Source organism: Rutidosis leptorrhynchoides, chromosome 4, assembly GCF_046630445.1.
Source record: "Rutidosis leptorrhynchoides isolate AG116_Rl617_1_P2 chromosome 4, CSIRO_AGI_Rlap_v1, whole genome shotgun sequence".
NCBI lineage: Eukaryota > Viridiplantae > Streptophyta > Magnoliopsida > Asterales > Asteraceae > Rutidosis > Rutidosis leptorrhynchoides.
The window spans coordinates 233,910,891-233,930,841 of record NC_092336.1 but is presented as its reverse complement, the minus strand read 5'-3'; the positions used below and the strand labels follow the sequence as shown (position 1 = coordinate 233,930,841).

The window sequence follows — 19,951 nt, the reverse complement described above, 5'->3', positions numbered from 1 at the left end:
ATACTAGTAATGTGGCGCCCTAGTGGGGATATTTATGTACTAGAGCGAGGACAACGAGCTTCTATATCGCATCTCCAGTCTAGCAGTTTACGAGGGTCTTATGATCTTTTGCATAATCGTTTAGGCCATGTCAATTTTACTGTTATTTCTTTATTGAATAAGTTAGGACGGTTGTCAGTAACATCTATTTTACCAACACCGGGCCTATGTTCATCTTGTCAGCTTTCTAAAAGCAAACACTTATCTTTTGATATTAATGAGAAACGTTCTATTCATGCTTTAAATTTAATACATTGTGACTTGTGGGGACCATCACCTATTACATCGACTACTAGCCATAAATATAATTTAATCTTCGTTGACGATTTTTCTCGTTTAACGTGGTTTTATTCCTTGAAATCCAAGGCTGAGTTCTTTGATATATTTACGTCATTTTTAACATTTGTTAAAACACAGTTCTCGTGCAAGGTTAAAACATTCCAAAGTGATGGTGCCACTGAATTTTTAAACGCCCGGGTTCGTACATTGCTTATGACTAATGGTACTCATCACCGTATTTCTTGCCCTCATACGCCCCAACAAAATGGGCGTGTTGAACGCAAACATTGCCATATCACCGAAATGGGACTTGCAATGATGTTTAAGGCAAATCTTCCTGCTTCCCTTTGACTCATGCTTTTAGTACGGCTACATACATCATCAATAGATCTCCATCTATTGGGTTGAAGTCCAAAAGTCTATTTAAACTATTATTCTCTATGGCTCCTAAATTTGACATGTTTCGAACATTTGGATGCAGAGTTTTCCCCTACTTGCGTGATTATGCCTCTCACAAGTTAGCTCCTCGAAGTATTGTGTTTTTCTTGGCTATAGCATGCAATATAAAGGTTATAAGTGTCTTGATGCTTCAACTGGGTGCATTTATTTAACCCGCCATGCATAGTTTGGTGAAACTTGCTTCCCTTATAACGGCACATCACCACAGATTAACCTTGCCTCTCTTGCATTCTCAACATATGAGGATCTGGTAATGTAATCATCACCTTCTGCTGCAGCTCCGTAGCCTATTTCTGCTTAAGGTATGATTGGTTGCTCAAGGCTTTACACAAATTCCCGGGCTAGATTACTCTGTCACATTTAGTCTGGTAGTAAAGGCTGCCAAAATTCGCATAGTTCTCTCACTTGCCAATCTTTATAAGTGGCCACTTCACCAATTAGACGTTAAGAATGCCTTTCTAAATGGGCATCTTACTGAGACGGTTTTTATGGAACAGTAACTGGGTTTTGTAGATCCACGTTTCCCTACTCATATATGTCGACTAAAAAGGGCACTCTATAGCCTAAAGCAGGCCCTGCATGCCTGGTTTCAACGTTTAAGTACGTTTCTTGTACGACTTGGTTTTACTGTAGTCGAGCTGATCCACCGTTGTTTATCTATAAGCATGGCACACGGTTACTTTATCTCCTCGTCTATGTCGATGATCTCATATTAAAGGGTGTTGATATGTACACAATCAATTTTTACACATACACAACCAAACATGCTTTACAGTGTTGCACTGTATAACACTATAAAGCATGTTTAGTTGTGTATGTGTAAAAATTAGTTGTGTACATATCACTCCCCCATATTAAATGGTAATGATGCTACCTTTATATGGTCATTCATCTCTCGCCTTCATGATGAGTTTGCTATCAAAGATCTTGGTAGACTAGTCTATTTTTTAGGTCTTGAAGTTCTTTATACTGATTCGGGCCTTTTCCTTAGCCAAGCTAAGTATGCCCGTGACATTCTTGCTCGTGCCGGTCTACTTGATGTTAAGCCAGTCGCCACACCTCTTGCTACTGCTGAATATTTTAGTTCTCATGGTGTTCCTTTACAGGATCATACGATGTATCATTCACTAGTTGGTGCCCTTCAATACTTAACAATCACTAGACCGAACCTCTCTTATGTCGTAAATCAAGTCAGTTAGTTTTTGCATGCTCCTACTATTGATCACTTTCAGGCTGTCAAACGAATTCTTCGTTATGTAAAGGGCACAATCAACTTCGGCCTCTCCTTTACACATGCCGCTACACCCTCGTTACTTGGATACTTTGACGCTGACTTGGCTCGTTACCTTAGAACACAGAGGTCGACGTATGGCTACTCTATTTTTTGGGCGGCAATTTCGTGTCATGGAGTGGTAAAAAGCAACCAACTGCAGCACGATCTAGTTGTGAATCTGAGTATCGCACTCTTGCTAACACTGCTGCTGAAATTATATGGATAACTCACTTGCTTCGTGAGTTAGGAGTATTGTCTCCGGATCGACCAACTATCTTGTGTGAAAACAAAAGTGCTCTCTTCTTTAGTCAAAATCCAATTTTGAACAAGCGCTCCAAACACATTGATATTGACTATCACTTTCTACGAGAGCTTGTTTCCTCCGATAAATTGTCCACTCGGTTTGTTCCTGCCACGTTGCAGTTAGCGGACATTTTTACAAAGAGCTTGCCAAGGCCATCATTTGAGTCTTTTGGTGCCAAACTATGTGTTGGTTCTCCACCACTTCTTTTGAGGAGGGGTATTAACGATAACCATTACCATCCTATTTAACCATAAACTTGAAGCTCAAGATAAAGATAAGATCAATTAGACTTCCTATGTATTAGGTTTAGTTGTTATATTTGTATCCTACTATAACTCGTGTCACATGTATCTATATATATATTGATATAATGAAAGCACCCAATGTGTACTTTTATCAATTATCAAAGCTCACAACAACCTTGACAAGCAGTTGAATGGGTTACGAGTTATATGATTTGGAAATATATAAATGCGGCTATCTTCTCTAAATCGAAACTAACAAGTACAATGATTGTTAATGAAATCCAAATTAAAAGTTATGAACGGTTTTTAATCGGAATAGAAAAATTAATTTTGAGTGGAACCAATAGATTGCTAACCTCGTTCTTATGATAAGGATATTTTTACAAGAACTGAAATTGGTTAAAGATTTGAGACTAAGATGGTAGTGAGCTGCTAAAGCTCGGTTTCGGGTAACAATCGCGAGTTCATGCGCTCCAATATATTTCTCCTCTCAAATGGGTTGTCAGGTTATGGGACGAAATGGGTTCTAACTTGAAACAACCCAACCCGATAACCAACCGTCAACGTACTTTTTTTTTTAAATAAAGCTGACCTGACCTACCAGCAATGTCCCGCAGCGGCTTAGACCTGTAGCTGATGGTCAAGAACTGAAATGCTCTCGGGTCACTTTTTCTTTTTTAACCTGCGGCGCGCCCCCATGGGCTGCGGCGCGGCTTAGGCCTGGGCCTGATTCTAAATTCTAATTTAATTATACAAGTCCCAACTTTTAACAACCACAAACGCCAATTGGCCCAAATCAAGTTTAACGACGTATTACATAATTTAATTTGCTTTAAATCAACGACGGGAGCACAACGACCCCGGGAACACGACGACCCATTTAAACGTGACCCAAAAGACACTTTCGACCCAAAGTGTTTAACTCCTCATAAAACCGAGCATGGTGATTGGGATTGCACTACCCAATCCTAAATCCAACCTAAAAGCAAGTCTTCTAAAGCATACGCGGTAGTCCACTAGTCCCCACGCTTACCCTTGCCACGTCCACCTTGCAAATCTATAAAAATGTAAATAATGAGAGAGTAAACTACTTGCTTAGTGAGTGCAACGATATTATATACATACATATGCATAAAATGAACACAAATCACTAACACAAGTAATATACACGTACCGCAATCCAAGTATAACTAAGCAAAGCTATACATAACGTACCACTAAGCCAAAATCGCAAGATTAGCTACAACACAACAATATATATATATATATATATATATATATATATATATATATATATATATATATATATATATATATATATATATACATATATATGTATACATATATATATGTATATGTATACATATATATATATGTATACATATATATATATATATATACATATATATATGTATACATATATATATATATATATATATGTATACATATATATATATATATATATATATATATACATATATGTATATATATATATGTGTATATATATGTATATATATATGTATATATATATGTATATATGTGTATATATATATGTATATATATGTGTATATATATGTGTATATATACATATATGTATATATATGTGTATATATACATATATGTATATATATATATATATATATATATATATATATATATATATATATATATATATATATATATATATATATATATATATATATATATAATGCGTCTACTCAAAAATCCCAAGGTTAACTCCTTAACCTCAAACTCATGATGGCCTGCCGAAACCACACGCTCCCAGTGAATCCGAAACCACACGCGATTCACCACCTTCACCTCAACGATGATAGGGTTGGCCGAAACTACACGCGCCCCAGTGAATCTGAAACTACACACGATTCACTACCCTAAGTCATCACAATGATGGGAATGTATGAAACCACACGCGACATCGTGAAGCCAAAACTACACGCGAATCACTACCCAAATCACCTCAAGAACATCAACGGGGTTGACCTACTTGTCAATGTGAATCCGTATCGCCTGAGATTCACTACCCCAAGGGTGGTAACCCAAAGCGCATAAACGTGCCACATGGACCCAAAACTCATAGAGTCCATCGTCTCATACACATGTAAAGTGAACCCGAACGCCCAAGGTTCACCTTACCCCACCCGCACGCATCCTATGCATACATACGCATATAATACAATTACACTCACCTTAGAGCCTTGATGAATGCAACCGAATAACCCGCAACACGTCAATGGAAAGTACCTATTTCAATTATCACATAACAAACAACACAATTAGGGTGGATTACAAACCAACCTAAATTGACACCTATTGCAATTTTGACCTAATTGCACTTCCAAGCACAACCAAAGCCTAAACTAACCTAAAATCACCTAATACAAGTGAAAATGGTCCTATAACGCCAATTTAACGAAAACACAAGTATTAATACTTGTCTTCCCCAATTTGACTCATAAACCCTATTTTTGACCCATTTCAAAATTAGTCTTCTATATACACCCAAATGGGTTTCAACACTTCCAAAATCACTAAACCTAGTGATTAAACCCAATTACAAGTCTTAATCATGGTTAAATCATCAACCAACCCAAAGTCCACCAACAAGGGTCAACAACACCAATTACTAGCTCCAAACTTCCATTAAAGAGCTAAATGGGTTTTCTCAAGAACAAGCAAGTTCAAAAGCCTAAATTGAACAACAATCATAAACAATGAAATTCGAAGTTAGAACTTACCAACACTACCACAACATTGCCGTGAACTAGGAGAACAACTTTAACTCTTGCACTCTTGACCGAATCACTCTTTTTCTTTCTCAAAACCCCCAATCTCTCTCTCAAAGCTTTTGTTTCTCACTCTCGGGTTTCATGTGTTTGGATGAGAAGAAAATGGAAGAAATGAAGTTTGGATAAGGATTGGATCAGTTTTGGGGTGTTAAAACCGTCCACATGTGAAATACCCATAATACCCTTCATTTAAAAATGCTAATCAGCACCTGTTGCAGTTATAGGCCGCGGCGCGGATAGGAGGCCCGCGGCGTGACTTAAAGCTGAAAATACCCCCGACATATTTTAATAAAGTTCACCATCAGCTCATTCTTTAACCCGCGGCGCGGCTCAGACCTGGGAGATTTTGTTTTGAAGTTCAGGGATTGAAGTTGTCTGATCGTGATTCTGATGTAAAATCTGAAAATGTTTAAGTATAGGTAGACTTTTTCTGACACTTTCTGAGAACACTTCCTGGTGACACTTTCTGGTGACACTTTCTGGTGTCACTTTCTGATGTATTTAAAATTCAGGGTGTTACATAATTGTGTTGCTTTGTCGCTGGGTTGACTCGGTACTGTGGCCTGGTTCTTGTCCTGCTTGTCCAACAAGTCTGCCCAATTGCCTAGTTTTTTGTTTTGAGGATAATTTTTTGCGCATGTTTCTGCTTCACAATTTTTCGTATTATACTTGTAGTTTGTAATAGGTTTGAGTAGCTTATATCTTAGTCTCAAGTTGTATTGTGGAAGCTTATCCTCACCCAATTTGTAAATTCACCCATTCTTGTTTTAATAAAATGTTATCTTTCTGCGGTTGAAAAAAATTTATTTTCGTATAAAGTTATGTATTGCAAAACAAGCAATCACTACATTCCTTTGTGTTGAAATTTCGTATGGAGCCACATCTCGTAAGATTGAGTTTCTTCAAGACACCATAAGAACATTCGATAACATTTCTTAATTGTGCATGAGCATGATTGAACTTTTCTTCTCTAATTACAACACGACGATCTTGAGAATCTGCTAACCAATACCTCATTTTACAGTAAGGAGCCAAAAACCACGACTATTTGTATATGCATCATCACATAGACAATATTTATCATTTTATCTCTAATCAATAATTTACATGCCGTTAAAAAAATACAAATAAATAATATACATGTTAAAAGATTGAAAATAAATATGATTATACATATATGCAACATCCTTTTCTTCCTTTGACAGTGGCAGATTCAGGATTTCAAATTACTGGGGACAAAATTTTTTTAAGGAAAACAACGAGAAAATGACCAGAAAAATGAAAATATATCCTTCAAATTTTAAATGATAATTCCTTTCAAAAAGAATAAAATCTAAACGATAAACATTAAATTACAAGTTCAAAATAAATCACTTAATATGATCCCAACTAGGTTCAACAACTTTCCGTAGCATCATATAGTTATTAGTTAGGACCGATCTAGTTATTCTATGAGATACATTTCTTTTCAAAAGTTCTGAATAGACCTAAAATGTAAGAGAAGATCAAGAGACACTTTTTGAGATAAGACTGAGGTTATTATTTGTTGTTTTAATTCGAGAATTTTTTTTTTTTCATACAACTAGGTTATCATACATTTGATGTATGATAACCTGTTTTGAGATATATATTTTTTTAATTTATTCCGGTTTATAGTTTAGGGTTTAGGGTTTAGTCACTAAACCCTAAACTCTAAACCGTCCGTGTTAGAAACTTAATATAAACCCAAAATTTCAATTTCTAAACCCAAAACACTCTTTTTCATCAGTCGTTAGTCGTTTTCATTAGTTTTGGTTATTATACATTAGATGTATGATAACCTGCTGCGAAAAAGAAATTATTTTTATATTCTAAGCAGTAAATACTAACCACAGAGTTTTTAAAAAATCTAAAATCTAAAATGTAATTTATATATATATATATATATATATATATATATATATATATATATATATATATATATATATATATATATATATATATATATATATATATATATATATATATATATATAACGGATTCAGGGATAAGCAACTTTAGAGGTACAAACGGAATAAGCAAAATCACATAATTTTTTTTTTTTTTTTGCTTTTTTGCAAAAAAAAAAAAAAATTTAGATTCCTAAAATATTCTCTTAATCTATATTTTTATAAACCAGAAACATTCAAAAAATACTCTCTTAATGGCGTCTTTTTCTTTTAATCTTTCTTCCGTTAAAACGCATCGATCTCACGCAATCCTCCAAGCTAAATCCCTTACTCTTGGTCCGTTTTCAATCGGTTTATGGTGATGGGTAAGATGTCAGGAGGAAAAAAGAAGAATACTGTGCAGAGTACGGGTCCTAGGGTTTTAAGGAGCCGTACCATTGGCGGAGATGAGAAAACGGTGTCGAGTGATTCGTCGAAAGATTCAATCGCAAAACCTAATGTCTCGATGCCTGTGATGGATGTTGTTGATGAGCAGCACCTTGACTCATCAGGTGAAAAACTATATGATTTGAAATATAAATATACTGATTATGGTAATGATCAACATGTTAAGGATAGCTTAGATGATGCTTCTTCCAAACATGATGGTGATGCTACTGGCGTGGTGGGATTTAATAATCCAGCTGATAACTTGCAGGAGGATGTTTTACCTACCAATAATGTCGTTGGTGTGCAGGACTGTGTAAGTGTACACACGTCTTCTGAGTCATCTGAATTTGATCATGTGGATAGAACGAAATTGGAAGATGAGCATGTTATCAAGGATGGTACGAATATGGTTGGGGCTGAGCAACCTAAACCTGTATCGTATTTGAATGTCATCAGGTGAATAAAGTGGTCCAGCCTAGCATGGGAACTGGTCCATATCTCAATGATGTTGCAGGTACTAACGATAAGAGGAAGGTTAACTTCCGTATGATTAAACAGGTCCAACCAGTGGATGCTGAGGTGGATGTGATGATTCCTATGGAATCTGTTAATGAAGCGACTCGAAGATATGAAAACACGTTATATGGGTATTTTTAAGGTCATCGGGTGGCGTTTCCGGTGGTGCAAAATTATGTTTTCAATGTATGGAAGAAATAGGGGATCGAGAAAATCATGATGAATGCAAAAGGTTTCTATTTCTTCTAGTTTGCCACGGAAGTGGGTATGATGAATGTCATGCAGAATGGTCCATGGATGATTAGAACCATTCCAATTATTCTAAATAGGTAAACCCCGAGTATATCTCTTGCGAAAGAGGATCTCACTAAGGTTCCCGTTTGGGTTAAGCTCTATGATGTCCCTCTCTCAGGGTTCACTGAGGATGGTTTAAGAGTTATTGCTTCGAAAATTGTGTAGTGACCCAAACTTTTCCATGTTTATATATATTAATTGAGATTGATATTTACATGATTAAATGTTTCCAACATGTTAAGCAATCAAAATTGTTAAGACTTGATTAATTGAAATATGTTTCATATAGACAATTGACCACCCAAGTTGACCGGTGATTCACGAACGTTAAAACTTGTAAAAACTATATGATGACATATATATGGATATATATATATAGTTAACATGATACTATGATAAGTAAACATATCATTAAGTATATTAACAATGAACTACATATGTAAAAACAAGACTACTAACTTAATGATTTTTAAACGAGACATATATGTAACGATTATCGTTGTAATGACATTTAATGTATATATATCATATTAAGAGATATTCGTACATGATAATATCATGATAATATAATAATTTAAAATCTCGTTTGATATTATAAACATTGGGTTAACAACATTTAACAAGATCGTTAACCTAAAGGTTTCAAAACAACACTTACATGTAACGACTAACGATGACTTAACGACTCAGTTAAAATGTATATACATGTAGTGTTTTAATATGTATTTATACACTTTTGAAAGACTTCAATACACTTATCAAAATACTTCTACTTAACAAAAATGCTTACAATTACATCCTCGTTCAGTTTCATCAACAATTCTACTCGTATGCAACCGTATTCGTACTCGTACAATACACAGCTCTTAGATGTATGTACTATTGGTATATACACTCCAATGATCAGCTCTTAGCAGCCCATGTGAGTCACCTAACACATGTGGGAACCATCATTTGGCAAATAGCATGAAATATCTCATAAAATTACAAAAATATGAGCAATCATTCATGACTTATTTACATGAAAACAAAATTACATATCCTTTATATCTAATCCATACACCAACGACCAAAAACACCTACAAACACTTTCATTCTTCAATTTTCTTCATCTAATTGATCTCTCTCAAGTTCTATCTTCAAGTTCTAAGTGTTCTTCATAAATTCTACAAGTTCTAGTTACATAAAATCAAGAATACTTTCAAGTTTGCTAGCTCACTTCCAATCTTGTAAGGTGATCATCCAACCTCAAGAAATCTTTGTTTATTACAGTAGGTTATCATTCTAATACAAGGTAATAATCATATTCAAACTTTGGTTTAATTTCTATAACTATAACAATCTTATTTCAAGTGATGATCTTACTTGAACTTGTTTTCGTGTCATGATTCTGCTTCAAGAACTTCGAGCCATCCAAGGATCCGTTGAAGCTAGATCCATTTTTCTATTTTCCAGTAGGTTTATCCAAGGAACTTAAGGTAGTAATGATGTTCATAACATCATTCGATTCATATATATAAAGCTATCTTATTCGAATGTTTAAACTTGTAATCACTAGAACATAGTTTAGTTAATTCTAAACTTGTTCGCAAACAAAAGTTAATCCTTCTAACTTGACTTTTAAAATCAACTAAACACATGTTCTATATCTATATGATATGCTAACTTAATGATTTAAAACCTGGAAACACGAAAAACACCGTAAAACTGGATTTACGCCGTCGTAGTAACACCGCGGGCTGTTTTGGGTTAGTTAATTAAAAACTATGATAAACTTTGATTTAAAAGTTGTTATTCTGAGAAAATGATTTTTATTATGAACATGAAACTATATCCAAAAATTATGGTTAAACTCAAAGTGGAAGTATGTTTTCTAAAATGGTCATCTAGACGTCGTTCTTTCGACTAAAATGACTACCTTTACAAAAACGACTTGTAACTTATTTTTCAGACAATAAACCTATACTTTTCTGTTTAGATTCATAAAATAGAGTTCAATATGAAACCATAGCAATTTGATTCACTCAAAAAGGATTTAAAATGAAGAAGTTATGGGTAAAACAAGATTGGATAATTTTTCTCATTTTAGCTACGTGAAAATTGGTAACAAATCTATTCCAACCATAACTTAATCAACTTGTATTGTATATTATGTAATCTTGAGATACCATAGACACGTATACAATGTTTCGACCTATCATGTCGACACATCTATATATATTTCGGAACAACCATAGACACTCTATATGTGAATGTTGGAGTTAGCTATACAGGGTTGAGGTTGATTCCAAAATATATATAGTTTGAGTTGTGATCAATACTGAGATACGTATACACTGGGTCGTGGATTGATTCAAGATAATATTTATCGATTTATTTCTGTACATCTAACTGTGGACAACTAGTTGTAGGTTACTAACGAGGACAGCTGACTTAATAAACCTAAAACATCAAAATATATTAAAAGTGTTGTAAATATATTTTGAACATACTTTGATATATATGTATATATTGTTATAGGTTCGTGAATCAACCAGTGGCCAAGTCTTACTTCCCGACGAAGTAAAAATCTATGAAAGTGAGTTATAGTCCCACTTTTAAAATCTAATATTTATGGGATGAGAATACATGCAGGTTTTATAAATGATTTACAAAATAGACACAAGTACGTGAAACTACATTCTATGGTTGAATTATCGAAATCGAATATGCCCCTTTTTATTAAGTCTGGTAATCTAAGAATTAGGGAACAGACACCCTAATTGACGCGAATCCTAAAGATAGATCTATTGGGCCTAACAAACCCCATCCAAAGTACCGGATGCTTTAGTACTTCGAAATTTATATCATATCCGAAGGGTGTCCCGAAATGATGGGGATATTCTTATATATGCATCTTGTTAATGTCGGTTATCAGGTGTTCACCATATGAATGACTTTTATCTCTATGTATAGGATGTGTATTGAAATATGAAATCTTGTGGTCTATTATTATGATTTGATATATATATAGGTTAAACCTATAACTCACCAACATTTTTGTTGACGTTTTAAGCATGTTTATTCTCAGGTGATTATTAAGAGCTTCCGCTATCGCATACTTAAATAAGGACGAGATTTGGAGTCCATGCTTGTATGATATTGTGTAAAAACTGCATTCAAGAAACTTATTTTGTTGTAACATATTTGTATTGTAAACCATTATGTAATGGTCGTGTGTAAACAGGATATTTTAGATTATCAATATTTGATAATCTACGTAAAGCTTTTTAAACCTTTATTGATGAAATAAAGGTTATGGTTTGTTTTAAAATGAATGCAGTCTTTGAAAAACGTCTCATATAGAGGTCAAAACCTCGCAACGAAATCAATTAATATGGAACGTTTTTAATCAATAAGAACGGGACATTTCAGTTGGTATCCGAGCGTTGGTCTTAGAGAACCAGAATTTTGCATTAGTGTGTCTTATCGAGTTTGTTAGGATGCATTAGTGAGTCTGGACTTCGACATTGTTTACTTGAAAAATGATTGCTTAACAAATTTTGTTGGAAACTATATATTTTTCACATGTGAATATTATGTGATATATTAATCTCTTAACGCGTTTGATATTATGTGATAGATGTCTACCTCTAGAACAAGTCCCATTGACTCACCTAATAATAATGAAGAGTCAAATGTAAATTGGAATGATTCGTGGACTGATTCACAAGTTCCCGAAGAGGAACCGGAAGAAGAGTCGGAACCGGAAGAAGAATCGGAACCGGAAGAAGAATCGGAACCGGATGAAGAAATAGAACCGGTGGGGGAAATAATAAAACGGTTAAGTAAAAGAAAATCCTCAACCAACCGACCAAGGTTAATTATGGTCAATGGTGTTTCCGCCAAGGAAGCAAAATATTGGGAGGATTACCAATTCTCCGATGAATCGGATTTCGACGAGAATTCCGATGATGTTATAGAAATTACCCCAACTGAATTTAAAAAGGAAAAAGAAAATAATAAGGGAAAGGGCATAAAAATAGAGAAATCTAATTCCAACCCCGATGAACTTTATATGTATCGTCAACCCCCGAAGTCCTTAAGTTGTAACAATGACCCGGGAACCTCTAAACCACCAGGTTTTTCTAAACCAATGTGGAAAATTACGGCTCGTATTAGGGGAACATCATATATCCCTAGAAACTTGGCAAAACGAACCAAAACTGAAGAAGAAGAAACAAGCGAGTCGGAATAAGATAGTTGTATTCGTGTGGTGTAATATATGTAATATAGTGTGCTTATGCTTTATGATATATGTAAAAATTGCTTGTATTAATAAGTATTTTTTTTATGAATCTAACTCTTGTCTATTTTACAGTATAAAAACACAAAATGGATAGACAACCCAATATTTTAAGAGACCTACCCGGAGACATGATTGATGAAATCTTGTCTAGAGTCGGTCAGCATTCTTCGGCACAACTATTTAAGGCGAGATCAGTTTGTAAGACATTCGAAGAACGTTCCAAGAATGCCTTGGTTTATAAAAGGCTTTCGTTCGAAAGATGGGGGATATCACATTGGGAAATCCATAAGTTACGATGTGTTTACTCTGACGCATATATTGCGGGGAACCCAAATGCTATTTTACGCAATGGGTTAAGAAATTATTTTGACTCAATATATCCGAATATTGGACTTCGTGATTTAGAAAAAGCGGCTAACATGCAACATAAAGAAGCATGTTATGCTTACGGATTAGTAATGTTCACTTCTCACAAAAGTGAGAACAAGAACATCGGGCTACAACTATTAAACAAAACGTTCCCACAAGTGACGGAGTCGGTAATTGGGGTAAGAAATGAGGTTTTTAGATTGTTACGGGACTGTTGGACATTACGTAACCCTCGTCCCTTTGACGACGTTACAAAACGCTGTCTTATCAACGGCCATAACGGTTATGTTCCAGAAGACCAAGGATGGGAAGTAGTCCTAGTAAAACCAGAATGCATGACTTGTTTCTGGACGTATGAATTACGTGTCTTTATTGCCTTTGCTGAACGACTTGTGTACTAACTAGAATTATCTTCACAACTATCTTGTATCAAAGTTATTGTGTGCTATATTTCATGCTTTATGTAAAATAAGCGGTATTGTAAGTTTGTAAAATATTGTATAAAAGTTTGAACGCGAAATATTATTATAATCAGTTTTTCATATAAGAATTGTAGTAGTTGAATTGTATATTAGCTACTAAGTATGAACTTAACGGGTAGGTACTACCCGAATTTAAACTTATAAAACGCTAATATGAAGAAAAAGCTTTTATAAATGAGTTCATATTATGCTACGAAATACTATTAACTACTCTTAATATTCTATATGATTAACTTGTTCCATTTGACTATTTTGAAGGAAATGGCACCGACTACTCGACACACCGTGAATATGAATGAAGAGGAATTCCGTACTTTTCTAGCTTCAAACATAGTCGCAGTACAGGCTGCGCTACATACCAACAATAACCTTGGATCTAGCAGTACAGGAAATCGTGTAGGATGCACCTACAAAGAATTCACTGCCTGCAAACCTTTGGAATTTGATGGAACCGAAGGACCGATCGGATTGAAACGGTGGACCGAGAAGGTCGACTCGGTGTTTGCCATAAGTAAGTATACTGAAGAGGACAAAGTAAAGTACGCTACGCATACCTTCACAGGTTCTGCATTAACATGGTGGAATACCTATCTAGAGCAAGTGGGACAAGACGATGCGTACGCACTACCGTGGTCATCATTCAAGCACTTGATGAACGAGAAGTACCGTCTCAGAACCGAGGTCAATAAGCTCAAGACAGAACTTAGAGGGTTACGAACCCAAGGATTTGATATTACCACGTACGAAAGATGATTCACAGAATTGTGCCTATTGTGTCCGGGAGCATTCGAAGATGAGGAAGAGAAGATCGACGCGTTTGTGAAAGGATTACCGGAAAGAATCCAAGAAGATATAAGTTCACACGAGCCCGCCTCCATACAACAGGCATGTAGAATGGCTCACAAACTAGTGAACCAGATTGAAGAAAGAATTAAAGAACAGACTGCTGAAGAGGCCAATGTGAAGCAAGTCAAAAGAAAGTGGGAGGAAAACGGTGATAAGAATCACCAATACAACAACAGCAGCAATTACAACAATAATCGCAAAAATTATCCCAGCAATCGCAACATCAATCGCAACTACAACAAACGGCCCAACAACAACAACAACAACAACAACAACAACAACAACAACAGCAACTAAAACAATCATCCCAACAACAATAATAACCGCAACAACAACAACAATCAGAAGCAGCTATGCCAAAGGTGTGAAAAGTATCACTCGGGGTTCTGCACCAAATTTTGCAACAAGTGTAAAAGAAATGGTCATAGCGCGGTGAAGTGTGAGGTCTACGGACCAGGGGTTAATAGAACGAAAGGAACAAATGGTGTCGGAACGAGTAATGGCGGAGCAAGTAGTGTCGGAGCAAGTTATGCCAATGTAGTTTGTTATAATGTGGAAAACCGGGCCACATTATTAGAAATTACCCGAACCAGGAGAACACGAATGGACAAGGCCGCGGAAGAGTTTTCAATATTAATGCGGCAGAGGCACAGGAAGACCCGGAGCTTGTTACGGGTACGTTTCTTATTGACAATAAATCTGCTTACGTTTTATTTGATTCGGGTGCGGATAGAAGCTATATGAGTAGAGATTTTTGTGCTAAATTAAGTTGTCCATTGACGCCTTTAAATAGTAAATTTTTACTCAAATTAGCAAATGGTAAATTAATTTCAGCAGATAATATATGTCGGAATCGAGAAATTAAACTGGTTAGCGAAACATTTAAGATTGATTTGATACCAGTAGAGTTAGGGAGTTTTGATGTGATAATCGGTATGGACTGGTTGAAAGAAGTGAAAGCAGAGATCGTTTGTTACAAAAATGCAATTCGCAATATACGAGAAAAAGGAAAACCCTTAATGGTGTACGGAGAAAAGGGCAACACGAAGCTACATCTTATTAGTAATTTGAAGGCACAAAAACTAATAAGAAAATGTTGCTATGCTGTTCTAGCACACGTCGAGAAAGTACAAACTGTAGAAAAGAGCATCAATGATGTTCCCATTGCAAAAGAATTTCTCGATGTATTTCCGAAAGAATTACCGGGATTACCCCCACATCGATCCGTTGAATTTCAAATAGATCTTGTACCAGGAGCTGCACCAATAGCTCGTGCTCCTTACAGACTCGCACCCAGCGAGATGAAAGAACTGCAAAGCCAATTACAAGAACTTTTAGAGCGTGGTTTCATTCGACCAAGCACATCACCGTGGGGAGCTCCTGTTTTGTTTGTCAAGAAGAAAGATGGTACATTCAGGTTGTGTATCGACTACCGAGAGTTGAACAAACTTACCATCAAGAACCGCTACCCACTACCGAGAATCGACGACTTATTTGATCAACTACAAGGCTCGTCTGTTTATTCAAAGATTGACTTACGTTCCGGGTATCATCAAATGCGGGTGAAAGAAGATGATATTCCAAAGACTGCTTTCAGAACACGTTACGGTCATTACGAGTTTATGGTCATGCCGTTTGGTTTAACTAATGCACCAGCTGTGTTCATGGACCTTATGAACCGAGTGTGTGGACCATACCTTGACAAGTTTGTCATTGTTTTCATTGATGACATACTTATTTACTCAAAGAATGACCAAGAACACGGTGAACATTTGAGAAAGGTGTTAGAAGTATTGAGGAAGGAAGAATTGTACGCTAAGTTTTCAAAGTGTGCATTTTGGTTGGAAGAAGTTCAATTCCTCGGTCACATAGTGAACAAAGAAGGTATTAAGGTGGATCCGGCAAAGATAGAAACTGTTGAAAAGTGGGAAACCCCGAAAACTCCGAAACACATACGCCAGTTTTTAGGACTAGCTGGTTACTACAGAAGGTTCATCCAAGAATTTTCCAGAATAGCAAAACCCTTGACTGCATTAACGCATAAAGGGAAGAAATTTGAATGGAATGATGAACAAGAGAAAGCGTTTCAGTTATTGAAGAAAAAGCTAACTACGGCACCTATATTGTCATTGCCTGAAGGGAATGATGATTTTGTGATTTATTGTGACACATCAAAGCAAGGTCTCGGTTGTGTATTAATGCAACGAAGGAAGGTGATTGCTTATGCGTCTAGACAATTGAAGATTCACGAACAAAATAATACGACGCATGATTTGGAATTAGGAGCGGTTGTTTTTGCATTAAAGACTTGGAGGCACTACTTATATGGGGTTAAAAGTATTATATATACCGACCACAAAAGTCTTCAACGCATATTTAATCAGAAACAACTGAATATGAGGCAGCGTAGGTGGATTGAATTATTGAATGATTACGACTTTGAGATTCGTTACCACCCAGGGAAGGAAAATGTGGTAGCCGATGCCTTGAGCAGGAAGGACAGAGAACCCATTCGAGTAAAATCTATGAATATAATGATTCATAATAACCTTACTACTCAAATAAAGGAGGTGCAACAAGGAGTTTTAAAAGAGGGAAATTTAAAGGATGAAATACCCAAAGGATCGGAGAAGCATCTTAATATTCGGGAAGACGGAATCCGGTATAGGGCTGAAAGGATTTGGGTACCAAAATTTGGAGATATGAGAGAAATGGTACTTAGAGAAGCTCATAAAACCAGATACTCAATACATCCTGGAACGGGGAAGATGTACAAGGATCTCAAGAAACATTTTTGGTGGCCGGGTATGAAAGCCGATGTTGCTAAATACGTAGGAGAATGTTTGACGTGTTCTAAGGTCAAAGCTGAGCATCAGAAACCATCAGGTCTACTTCAACAACCCGAAATCCCGGAATGGAAATGGGAAAACATTACCATGGATTTCATCACTAAATTGCCAAGGACTGCAAGTGGTTTTGATACTATTTGGGTAATACTTGATCGTCTCACCAAATCAGCACACATCATGCCAATAAGAGAAGATGACAAGATGGAGAAGTTAGCATGACTGTATTTGAAGGAAGTCGTCTCCAGACATGGAATACCAATCTCTATTATCTCTGATAGGGATGGCAGATTTATTTCAAGATTCTGGCAGACATTACAGCAAGCATTAGGAACTCGTCTAGACATGAGTACTGCCTATCATCCACAAACTAATGGGCAGAGCGAAAGGACGATACAAACGCTTGAAGACATGCTACGAGCATGTGTTATTGATTTTGGAAACAGTTAGGATCGACATCTACCGTTAGCAGAATTTTCCTCGACAACAGCTACCATTCAAGCATTGAAATGGCGCCATTTGAAGCACTTTATGGTAGAAAGTGCAGGTCTCCAATTTGTTGGAGTGAAGTGGGGGATAGACAGATTACGGGTCCGAAGATTATACAAGAAACTACCGAAAAGATCATCCAAATTCAACAACGGTTGAAAACCGCCCAAAGTCGACAAAAGAGCTACGCTGACATTAAAAGAAAAGATATAGAATTTGAAATTGGAGAGATGGTTATGCTTAAAGTTGCACCTTGGAAAGGCATTGTTCGATTTGGTAAACGAGGGAAATTAAATCCAAGGTATATTGGACCATTCAAGATTATTGATCGTGTCGGACCAGTAGCTTACCGACTTGAGTTACCTCAACAACTCGTGGCTGTACATAACACTTTCCACGTCTCGAATTTCAAGAAATGTTTTGCTAAAGAAGATCTCACTATTCCGTTAGATGAAATCCAAATCAACAAAAAACATCAATTCATCGAAGAACCCGTCGAAATAATGGATCGTGAGGTTAAAAGACTTAAGCAAAATAAGATACCAATTGTTAAGGTTCGATGGAATGCTCGTAGAGGACCCGAGTTCACCTGGGAGCGTGAAGATCAGATGAAGAAGAAATACCCGCATCTATTTCCAGAAGATTCGTCAACACCTTCAACAGCTTAAAATTTCGGGACGAAATTTATTTAACGGGTAGGTACTGTAGTGACCCGAACTTTTCCATGTTTATATATATTAATTGAGATTGATATTTACATGATTAAATTTTTCCAACATGTTAAGCAATCAAAATTGTTAAGACTTGATTAATTGAAATATGTTTCATATAGACAATTGACCACCCAAGTTGACCGGTGATTCACGAACGTTAAAACTTGTAAAAACTATATGATGACATATATATGGATATATATATAGTTAACATGATACTATGATAAGTAAACATATCATTAAGTATATTAACAATGAACTACATATGTAAAAACAAGACTACTAACTTAATGATTTTTAAACGAGACATATATGTAACGATTATCGTTGTAAAGACATTTAATGTATATATATCATATTAAGAGATATTCGTACATGATAATATCATGATAATATAATAATTTAAAATCTCATTTTATATTATAAACATTGGGTTAACAACATTTAACAAGATCGTTAACCTAAAGGTTTCAAAACAACACTTACATGTAACGACTAACGATGACTTAACGACTCAGTTAAAATGTATATACATGTAGTGTTTTAATATGTATTTATACACTTTTGAAAGACTTCAATACACTTATCAAAATACTTTTACTTAACAAAAATGCTTACAATTACATCCTCGTTCAGTTTCATCAACAATTCTACTCGTATGCAACCGTATTCGTACTCGTACAATACACAGCTCTTAGATGTATGTACTATTAGTATATACACTCCAATGATCAGCTCTTAGCAACCCATGTGAGTCACCTAACACATGTGGGAACCATCATTTGGCAACTAGCATGAAATATCTCATAAAATTACAAAAATATGAGTAATCATTCATGACTTATTTACATGAAAACAAAATTACATATCCTTTATATCTAATCCATACACCAACGACCAAAAACACCTACAAACACTTTCATTTTTCAATTTTCTTCATCTAATTGATCTCTCTCAAGTTCTATCTTCAAGTTCTAAGTGTTCTTCATAAATTCTACAAGTTCTAGTTACATAAAATCAAGAATACTTTCAAGTTTGCTAGCTCACTTCCAATCTTGTAAGGTGATCATCCAACCTCAAGAAATCTTTGTTTATTACAGTAGGTTATCATTCTAATACAAGGTAATAATCATATTCAAACTTTGGTTCAATTTATATAACTATATCAATCTTATTTCAAGTGATGATCTTACTTGAACTTGTTTTCGTGTCATGATTCTGCTTCAAGAACTTCGAGCCATCCAAGGATCCGTTGAAGCTAGATCCATTTTTCTCTTTTCCAGTAGGTTATCCAAGGAACTTAAGGTAGTAATGATGTTCATAACATCATTCGATTCATACATAT

At 35.6% G+C, this 19,951-nt stretch overlaps 1 protein-coding gene across 1 annotated transcript; it reads left to right on the top strand.

The window, feature by feature from the left end:
- The first annotated feature begins 758 nt into the window (after window positions 1–758).
- On the top strand, window positions 759–2,602 carry LOC139841481 (uncharacterized mitochondrial protein AtMg00810-like). The gene is made up of 3 exons (XM_071831697.1): window positions 759–887; window positions 1,608–1,967; window positions 2,129–2,602. The coding sequence occupies exons 1-3, from the start codon at window positions 759–761 to the stop codon at window positions 2,600–2,602; spliced, it is 963 nt and encodes a 320-aa protein (XP_071687798.1).
- The last annotated feature ends 17,349 nt before the right edge of the window (window positions 2,603–19,951 follow it).

Coding starts and splice junctions, on each gene's coding strand:
- LOC139841481 (XM_071831697.1), top strand. CDS start 759: ATGGCTCCTAAATTTGACATGTTTCGAACATTTGGATGCAGAGTTTTC. Junction 888..1,607: donor CTATAGCATGCAATATAAAG/GTTATAAGTGTC, acceptor TGTAAAAATTAG/TTGTGTACATATCACTCCCC. Junction 1,968..2,128: donor TCTCTTATGTCGTAAATCAA/GTCAGTTAGTTT, acceptor TCGTTACCTTAG/AACACAGAGGTCGACGTATG.